This window comes from Cebus imitator, unplaced genomic scaffold, assembly GCF_001604975.1.
Source record: "Cebus imitator isolate Cc_AM_T3 unplaced genomic scaffold, Cebus_imitator-1.0 Scaffold110, whole genome shotgun sequence".
Lineage (NCBI taxonomy): Eukaryota > Metazoa > Chordata > Mammalia > Primates > Cebidae > Cebus > Cebus imitator.
The window spans coordinates 714,001-724,197 of record NW_016107425.1 but is presented as its reverse complement, the minus strand read 5'-3'; the positions used below and the strand labels follow the sequence as shown (position 1 = coordinate 724,197).

The 10,197-nt window shown below is 44.1% G+C and overlaps 1 protein-coding gene and 1 long non-coding RNA gene across 2 annotated transcripts; both read left to right on the top strand.

Moving 5' to 3' along the window:
* The first annotated feature begins 487 nt into the window (after positions 1-487).
* Positions 488-1,304, top strand: LOC108310952 (nascent polypeptide-associated complex subunit alpha-like). The gene has a single exon (XM_037741886.1). The coding sequence runs from the start codon at positions 540-542 to the stop codon at positions 1,185-1,187; it is 648 nt and encodes a 215-aa protein (XP_037597814.1). The 5' UTR covers positions 488-539; the 3' UTR covers positions 1,188-1,304.
* An 829-nt stretch (positions 1,305-2,133) lies between these two features.
* LOC108310953 lies at positions 2,134-3,958 on the top strand. Its single transcript, XR_001827990.2, has 2 exons — positions 2,134-2,292; positions 3,776-3,958. It is a non-coding gene; the product is annotated as an uncharacterized LOC108310953 (long non-coding RNA).
* The last annotated feature ends 6,239 nt before the right edge of the window (positions 3,959-10,197 follow it).

The window sequence follows — 10,197 nt, the reverse complement described above, 5'->3', positions numbered from 1 at the left end:
TGGTAGTTCTTTATAGCAGTGTGAGAACAGACCAATACACAGGCGAAGTCATAAATCAATTCTCACACTTCTATAAAGAACTACCGGAGGCTAGGTAATTTATGAAAAAAAGAGGTTTAATTGAATCACAGCTCTGCCAGGAACTCAGTTTGAACTTGAGCCAATTGAAAAACACCAATCAGAAATCTTGGGAAGACAAATTGGTTTGGAAAGTTGGAAGAGAGGAGGTGTTTCCTGGGGATGTGCTTATTTTGAAGATCTAGTGGGACATTCCTGAGGAGATGTCAAGGGGGTATTTAGTGATTCAGAGCTGGAACTCTAGGGGACGGTCAAGCTGGAGACAGATTTGGGAGTTGCGTGAGAGAGAGGCGGTCAAGGGAATGTATATTGTAGTAACTCAGTAAATGTTCGTTGCATGACATAATCCCATCACAACTGGGACCAGACTGGCTAAACCATAATTAGTGTTTGTAATAAACAGAAAGGCTCTCGCTCGCTCTCTTTCTGCTGCCATCTTGATTCCGCGTTCCCTGCACAAAATGCCCGGCGAAGCCACAGAAACCGTCCCTGCTACAGAGCAGGAGTTGCCGCAGCCCCAGGCTGAGGCAGGATCTGGAACAGAGTCTGACAGTGATGAATCAGTACCAGAGCTTGAAGAACAGGACTCCACCCAGGCAACCACACAACAAGCCCAGTTGGCGGCAGCAGCTGAGATAGATGAAGAACTCGTCAGTAAAGCAAAACAGAGTCGAAGTGAAAACAAGGCACGGAAGGCTATGTCCAAACTGGGTCTTCGACAGGTTACAGGAGTTACTAGAGTCACTATCCGGAAATCTAAGAATATCCTCTTTGTCATCACAAAACCAGATGTCTACAAGAGCCCTGCTTCAGATACCTACAAAGTGTTTGGGGAAGCCAAGATCGAAGATTTATCTCGGCAAGCACAACTAGCAGCTGCTGAGAAATTCAAAGTTCAAGGTGAAGCTGTCTCAAACATTCAAGAAAACACACAGACTCCAACTGTACAAGAGGACAGTGAAGAGGAAGAGGTCGATGAAACAGGTGTAGAAGTTAAAGACATAGAATTGGTCATGTCACAAGCAAATGTGTTGAGAGCAAAGGCAGTCCAAGCCCTGAAGAACAACAGTAATGATATTGTAAATGCTATTATGGAATTAACAATGTAACCATCTGAAAGCAACTTTTTTTGGTGTCTCAAAGGAGTAACTGCAGCTTGGTTTGAAATTTGTACTGTTTCTATCATAAATAAAGTTATGGCTTCTTGTTGGAAAAAAAAAAAAAAAGCAGAAAGAGCACATTGGTTTTTGGCCGTAAAGGAGAAGTGAGGGTCTAGGAATGGAGACTCGGAATGAACATGAAGCAACTGCATAATCAGCAAATGTAGCAAATATTTAGATTATTTCATTTCAGCGATTCCAATCTCTTTCTAAGCCAGAAGACAATAAACTATATTTTCCAGACTCCCTTGCAGCTAGGGTTTCATATATATGATTTAGATCATATCCATCAGATGCAGCATACCAAATTTGGAAAGCAGAAGTAAACATTTGTAAGGCAAGAACTGTGTTTTTGCTGTTCATACGAATAAGCACAGTGGTGGTTCTTTTGTTTTTTCTATGACAGCTGTAACAGGTCCTAAGTCCCAGCCCTATATTCATAGTTGTCAAGAGGTAAGACACACGTCATGGTAGTGAGATGGAGCAGGGACCCCCAAGTGTGGAAATAAAGGAAAACCTTGAGTTCCTTTAAGGGTAATTTCAGGCACCTGGCTAGAGCGTAGAAGTAAATGAGCAACTTGATAAGCAAGAATGTAATCATCGCTTAAAACAATAGCCAAAGAAGTTAGAATCATAAGAATGTTTGGTTCCCTGTAGAATCTGAAAATAACCTTTTTTCTTTTTTTAGATGGAGTCTCACTCTGTCCCCCAGGCTGGAGTACAATGGTGCAATCTCGGCTCACTGCAACTTCTGCCTCCTGGGTTCAAGTGATTCTCCTGCCTTAGCCTCCCAAGTAGCTGGGATTACAGACACCTGCCACCATGCCCAGCTAATTTTTGTATTTTTAGTAGGGATGGGTTTTACCATGTTGGCCAGGCTGCTCTCAAAATCCTGATCTCGTGATCTACCCACCTCAGCCTCCCAAAATGCTGGGATTATAGGCATGAGCTACTGCACCTGGTCAAAATTACCTCTTAACGTATGTCCCTCAGTTGTTTTTTAGAAACCTGAAACCCCACCAAATGGATCCACTGGCACATAGACCTCAGTCAGGTAAGGGGGAGCTGAGGACTGAACGCTGACCCTGTTCCTTGTTTCAAATTTCTTCCTGAGGGGCCTGGAGGAGGTCACACCCACAAACAAGCCAGAGCTAGCATTCTTTACAGCTGATTCCAAATTTTTAGATGAAGCTTCGCCTCCTTAACCAATTGCAAATCAGAAAATCTTTGAATTCACCTGTGAGCTGCGGACCCCCTTTGAGATGTCCCACCTTTTTAGGTCAAACCAGTGTATAGCCCAGGAGCCAACATGTGAGGGAAGAAGCCTTTGGGTGATCTAGCCTCCAGCTCTTGGAGTCACCCTAGCTGAGATGCCCGACATCACGGAGGAGAGATGAGCCATCCTCTCTGTGCACAGTCCAAATTCTTGACCCAGACAATCCATGAGCACAGTGAAATGGCTGACATTTTACTCCACTAAGTATAGGGAGTTTTGCTATATAGACATCCATTTTCCATATTATCTGATGATTATCTTTTACCAACACCAAGCAGCTCGTATTTATTTTTACCTTGCTCAAAAAAACCTTAAATGGTTCCCCATTGAATATGGAATTCATTATACATTGTTTATAGGCTTGCATTCACGATCCTGCTCAGTTTAGAATCTTACTTCCTTATCTTTCACTTTAACCCGCTACCCACTTTCAATCTGATTGTACCATAGAACAGATCTTCACTCGGCCATGACTGATGCTTTCCTATCTCCATGCCATTTCACCAGCACTGGCGTTTTGGTTGGGATTGTCGTTTTCTATATTTATCAAATTCCTAGCTATCCTTCCTTCAAGCTTTGTGCAAATCTCATATCCTGTAAGACTGTGCTGCCCAATATGGTAGCCAATAGTGACATGTGGCTATTCATGTTCAAAATGACACTGATTAATATATAAAGTTTAGCTCCTCAGTCTCACTGGCCACGTTCAGTGCTCGGAGGCCACATCCCACTGAAAAGCACTGTCTTCAGTTTTTCTTCTCAACTCGTCTCTCCTTCTCCCATCTAACCTTAAAACCGCATTTTTAGCAATTTTGACCTGAACGATATTTCTGAGGGTTGTGTTATCCAGATCCATAAAATGACAGCTACACCTTGGCTTTCTACCATTCCAGTGCATTGCTCTGTATATGGTAGGTGGCTCGAACATTAATTGAGTTGGAAGGAAGCAGTGGTTAATCTCTATACTATACTAAGGGGTTTGGGTGAAATGACCTCTTATGATCTTTTCCAGTAAAATATTCAACAAACAACACAAATGTGTTATCTTCAACAATATATAACCTACCAGGAAAGCTATTTTTCAAATCACAGATGATTTGGGAGGAAGGCCCTTGAGAGGAGCGTTCTGGTGTGGTGGTTTTGTTTCTCCAGCAGCTATTTTAGGTATTTAATTATTTTGGAGTGTGTGCTTGCATGTGCTTTGTCTCAACATACGCCAATTTTTTGCCTAGTCCTCCTGACGTCGTAATCTCTCTGCCAGCGCTACATGCCATCAAGCCAAGGAGGAATTTCCTTCTCACTGTTGCTTCTCTGACCAAGGAGGACATAAGCACAACCAGTCACCAGACTGATGAAATTCCTTCCAGTTTCAGAAAAGATGATCGCCAGTCCCTAAATTATTAAATTCATACTAATAAAGCACAAAAACTGAATTCTAACGTTATATGCCATGTGACAAGACTACTTCATTGTGTGTGTATGTGTAGGTAATTATTTTCAAGTTAACAATCTAAATTTTACCTGCACAGTAAAGCAGTCATTAGGCATGTGATAGAGGCACTGTGTTCATTAGTGTGGCCTTTTACAAGCCCCATAAAGAGACAAATCTTGATGGTGTTTATACGTTACATGATGTGTGCATATTAACAGTGTTTACTGTTTTCATTTTCCTTCACTCATAGCCAGAGAATGAGCTCCTCTTAAACCTGGGACATTTTTGAGGTTGAGGTTAATATTTACTTAATCTAAACGTTCTATTTTATTATTGTTTTATTTTATTTTTATTATTATTTTTTGAGACAGAGTCTTGCTCTGTCGCTCAGGCTGGATTGCAGTGGTGCAATCTCTACTCACTGCAACCTCCACCTCCCGGCTCAAGCAATTCTCGTGCCTCAGCCTTCCGAGTGAGTTGCTGGGATTACAGATGCCGGCCACCACGCCTGGCTAATTTTATGTTTTTTAGTAGAGACGAGTTTGGGCCATGTTGGCCAGGCTGGGCTCAAATGCCTGGCCTCAGGTGATCTGCCCACGTCTGGCTCTCAAAGTGCTGGGATTACAGGTGTGAACTACCACACCTGGCTTAAACATTCTATTTTAAATATTAAAACCTGGACTCTGTACCAGAAGCCCCTTTTCAGTTACTCAGTAACCTTACTTTTATCTAACAGTAATACAGTAATTGGGAATTTATCTGGAATAGATACTGAAAACCAGGGCACTGTTCTTTGGTTGTGGATTTCATGACTCTTGGATACCTTTGGGATTCTTTCCTAGCTTAGCTGTTTCTTTAGAATAATAATTTTTTTTTTTTTTTTGAGGCCAAATCTTACTGTGTCACCCAGGCTGGAGTGCAGTGGCGTGATCTCTGCTCACTGCAATCTCTGCCTTCTGGGTTCAAGGGATCCACCCTCCTCGGCCTTCCAAAGTGCTGGGATTACAGGCATGCACCACCACACCTAGCTGAGAATAATTCTTATTTCAACCACAATAACATCGTGTGCTTATTATGTTAGGATGTGTTTTTAAGATACAGAAAACATGACTTTTCTTGATATTTTAGAAAGATGTCCCAGGTCTCAGTATTATTACAAAGTGCTTTTGGGCCAGGTGATGTAGCTACACCTGTAACCCCAGCACTTTGGGAGGCCAAGGAGGGTGCGTCACCTGAGATCAGGAGTTCAGACCAGCCTAGCCAACATGGTGAAACTCTGTCTCTACTAAAAATACAAAAATTTAGTTAGGCATGGTGGTGGATGCCTGTAATCCCAGCTACTCGGGAGGCTGAGGCAGGAGAATTGCTTGAACGTGGGAGGCAGAGGTTGCAGTGAGCCAAGATTGCACCATTGTACTCCAGCCTGGGCAACAAGAGCGAAACTCCATCTTAAATAAATAAATAAGTGCCTTTGGGGCTGAGGCAAAGCAGAACCCCAGCGCGGGCATCTCAATATGGCCCAAGGCAGGCCAGTCACCCTCCCCCCATCCCCAGCACTTGCTGAGAATAAGGCCACCATCTCTGTCTTTCTTTACCCAGGAGTCTCTGCCAAGTGAGTAGTGCCCTGGATGTACATCCCAGGACCAGGAGGGGCACATCATTAGCTACAATAGCAACATCACTCTTCAGATCTCAACAACTTAAGAATATGATGGCTTACATTTACATCTAAAAGAGAGGACTATATGAAACACCTGTGTATTTTGTTTTCTACTAACCTAATTAATAATTGACAAACATGTATATTGCGTGTACTCTTGACATAGCATGAAGAGTTAACATTGTTTTCTTCTAAAAGCATACAAGAAACTATTGAATCTTTAACTTTCCTGTTTTTGATGACAAACTAGTAAGAAGTTCAGCACTCTGTGAGAGCCCACAGGCAGAGATGTGTGACCTTAACAAGGCTTTTTTTTTTGAGACAGAGTTTCACTCTTACTGCCCCGGCTGGAGTGCAGTGGTGCAATCTTGGCTCACCACAACCTCCGCCTCCCAGGTTCAAGTGATTCTCCTGCCTCAGCCTCCTGAGTAGCCCGGATTATAGGCATGCGTCACCACTCACAGCTAATTTTTGTATTTTTGGTAGAGACGGGGTTTCTCCATGTTAGTCAGGCTGGTCTTGAACTCCTCACCTCAGGTGATCCACCCACCTCGGCCTCCCAAAGTGCTGGGATTACAAGCATGAGCCATCGTGCCTGGCCTACTCATTTTCCTCACCTGTGAAATAAGGGACAAATTTTCTTTCTGCCTGCTTTTCTTTCTGGATTTCAACAATACAGTAATAACATTTTTTCCCTTATATGTGAAGTTTGAGAAGGTTTTTTTCCTTTAAAAAAGGTTTTAAATTGTGGTTAAAAAAAAACCCACAAAAATTGACCTTTTAAACCATTTCTTAACCATTTCAGTAGTGTTAAGTATATTCAAAGTGTTATGTAACTGATCTGTAGAACTTTTTCATCTGGCAAAATGAGAACTCTGTACTGGTTAAACAATGACTCCCTCTTTCCCCTTCTACCCCCAGCCCTTGGCAACCACCATTCTACTTTCTGTTCCTATGAATTTGACACTCTAGATATCTCACATAAGGGGAATAATACAGAATTCATTCCTTTGTGTCTGGCTGATTTCACTTAGCATCATGTCCTCAAGGCTCCTCTTGATTGTATCTTGTGTCAGGATTTCCTGCCTTTTTTTTTTTTTTCTGAGATGAAGTCTTACTCTGTCGTCCAGGGTGGAGTGTAGTGGCACGCTCTCAGCTCACTGCAACCTTTGCCCGACGCCCCCCTCCCTGCTACAGGGTTCAAGTGATTCTCCTACCTCAGCCTCCCAAGTAGCTGGGATTGCAGGTGCCTGCCACCTCACCCGGCTAATTTTTGTATTTATAGTAGAGATGGGGTTTCACCATCTTGGCCAGGCTGGTCTTGAGCTCCTGATCTCACGAACTCCTCAGCCTCCCAGAGTGCTGAGATTACAGGCGTGAGCCACCGTTCCCGGCCTGCTTAGTTTTTTTTTTTTAAAAGAAACGTTGTTCCTGAAAGTAGATAATATGATATTTTAGGTTAGAGATAGGCCTGGAAATCCAATCTATTATTTTACAGATGTGGAAGTTGAGGGCCAGAGAAGTTACTCATAGAAAGCCACCCCGCAGGTTAGTGTAGAAGCCTGGGGCAGCAGCCAGGGTCTTAGGATATCCGAGCAAGTACTTTTTCTATCACATGAGGAGATGAGGGGCTGCAGTGCAGGTAATCCAGAAAGAAAGATGACAGGGTTTATAATAGCATTAGGTAGAGGGGAAAATAGCATTGATGCGCTGGACAACAAAATGTGCACGTGGGGATGTGGGGCAGAGAGCCAGGGGAGGGGTTAGAATAGGAGGAGGGGCTGGGGTAAGAAGAAAGACTGATATGGGGAAAGGAGAAGTTAAAGGGAGAGAGAATCGGGAAGGACGGAAGCAGAGGGGAGCATAGGAACTCAGTGACAGTGGAAGACCCAGGCTTTATAAAGGTGCTAGTGACCCGACTGTGTGGCTCATGCCTGTAATCCCAGCACTTTGGGAGGCCCAGGCAGGAGGGTCTCTTGAGGCCAGGAGCTTGAGAACAGCTTGGGCAATATAGTAAGACTCTATCTCAACAACATTTAAAAAGTTAGCTGGATGTGGTGGCACACCCTGCAGTCCCAGCAACTAGGGAGGCTGAGGTAGGAGGATCCCTCGAGCGCAGGAGTTCCAGAGCACAGTGAGCTATGATCATACCTCCTGCACTCCAGCCTAGGGGACACAGCAACCTTGTCTCTAAAAATTTGAAAAACAAAAACAAAAAACTTTTTAAGGGCTAGTGAATAAAAATTACTCTTGCCCAATAGCAGCTAAATCCTATTTACTTAAGGGCCACTTCCTTCGATAAGCTAAGGTTAGTGAAAAAGTGTGGAATTCTCTAGTGTCCCCCACTCCAACCTGTCCACTGATGCTTAAAATACCTGAAAGTAGCACAGTGGCTTTCAGGCAGTGGAGAGAAGTCTTAAATTGCAAATGCCTTGCTGAGGCAACAGATTGATTGGCACTCTGGCCCTGTAGAGTATAATCAACCAGCATTCAACAAGTGTAAGTGATTTTATCAGAAACTTTGGGAAAGGAGTGTGATCGGAACAGGTGGGTTGCTGGATCACTAAAAAGGGAGCTACTGTATTCATGCAGGAGGAACCATGGGGAAGCCAAGATCAGGGACACCTGTACTTTGGCTTGATCTGGGCCTCATTTGTCTGCAGTGGTGGCAGACCACAGGGCCTGGTGGCAGACCTGCTATGGCCGGACAAGATGCCTGTGAATCCATAGATTCGCATGATTTATGATGATTTTTTCCCTAACCCGGTTAGTTTCCTTATCAAGGAAGGTTTGTCTCAGATGATTGATGAATAGCAGTATCAGGCAACACATTACATAATATGTATGTTTTCTTGACACCCGGAATGTACTCACGTACACCCATGTAAACCCTCATTGGATGTTTATTTATTTTGAAAGACTGTGTTTTCTGAGAATTCTTCAGAGACTTGCAGTAGAGAGCAGAAGCCACCTTTATGGAGAACACAATTTTCTTTCTCTCCTGTGTTCAATTCCTGGCTGGTTATAATGCTATCAGGCTCATTTCCATATCAAAGAGGAGGCAGGAAAATACTCCCCTGACCGACATAAAAAGACACATTACTGCAGATTGTCTAAGAACTTGTTTTTTTTGGCCAAAATTAGCAAATTATTCACAGTAATAGGTGAGTCAGATGACAATAGTATTTAAGAGAACAAAGCTACTCATCAGGACTCGGACCCCAAATCCACCCCAAGGCAGGTCCCCAGCTGCCAGAACGTCTCTGCACACTGACAGCCAAGAGGCTATAAAAAAAGAAAAAGAGGCGGCCAGGAAGTCTGCCACTTACCCAGATGCAGCGACCAGAACGTGCATTCCAGGGCTCGCTCTGCAGCTGCCCAGAAGGCTCCGTGGGTGGCCACTCCGCTAACTGTGGGAGCACACGTGGCTCCCATCTCATGAGCAGTCTCAGGGAAGCTTGGGGCTTCAGATACCCAATGTCTATTTCCGTCCTTGATGTGAGACCCTTTTGGAGCTCTTGGAGACTTCCAGCAGAAACCTGAGCTGCCAGCTGCCAACCGTCAGTGGTGGATTTCTTGACCTGCTCTTCATCAATACCAATTGAATAACCCTTTGAAAACGTTCACATACATGGTGTGCAAGGCGGTACCTTTCTGCATGAGACCTGTTCTGGAGACGGCTTATCACCCAGTAAATCAGTGTCGGCCATCTGGGACTTCTACGAGGCCGTGGTAAGAGATTGCGTAGACAAGGCCCTGAAACTGGACCTCAGGACTAGGGTTTCCAGGAGGGGAAAAAGGCCTTAATGCAGGAGCTGGGATCCCTCTGTGGGCATCTGGGCTCAGACTTCTGGAGCCAACACCAGCAAGGAGCCCCGCCAAATCAGCATACTGGGGATCCGCGCTGCTGACTGCTCCTGCTGTAGGACACCTCCCATCGTCCCATAAGTAATGCGGATATGTCTGGGGTCCTGGCATCTCAAGGATCTGTTCTCTGCCAGATAACAGCTAGAAACCTCATACACATCCTCTTGCATTCTATCAGAGGCTTTTGAAGACAACATCTCAACTCAAAAAAGTGTCTACATCTTTAGGGGTTCCCACAAGGGTGCTTAACTCTGGCTGTAGGTGAGAATCATTTGGGGAGCTTTTCAAACCTAATGTCACCAAGGCCCCACCCACACCAATTAAATCAAAATCTGTGAGGATCAGGGATGGGCTTTCTTTTGGATATACTTTTATTTGGAAATAATTACAGATTTGTAAAAAGTTGCAAAAATAGAGATGTCCCATTCATTCAGGCTCCCCCAATGATTACATCTGACGCATCTCTAGCACAAAATTAAAACCAGGATGTCTCCGGGTGCAGTGGCTCACACCTGTAATCCCAGCACTTTGGGAGGCCGAGGTGGGCAGATGAGGTCAGGAGTTCGAGACCAGTCTTTGAACAGCAAGCTGTTCAAAGTTGTGTGCATCAGCCCTTTGGGCCTTATTATTGCTACATAGTATTCCATTGTGCAGAGCTGCTGTCTCTACCTGTCTCTACTAAAAATACAAAAATTAGCTGGGCGTAGTGGCGTGTGCCTGTAAT

Bases quoted from the DNA above. Each gene is read 5' to 3' on its own strand.
- LOC108310952 (XM_037741886.1), top strand. From the start codon at position 540: ATGCCCGGCGAAGCCACAGAAACCGTCCCTGCTACAGAGCAGGAGTTG.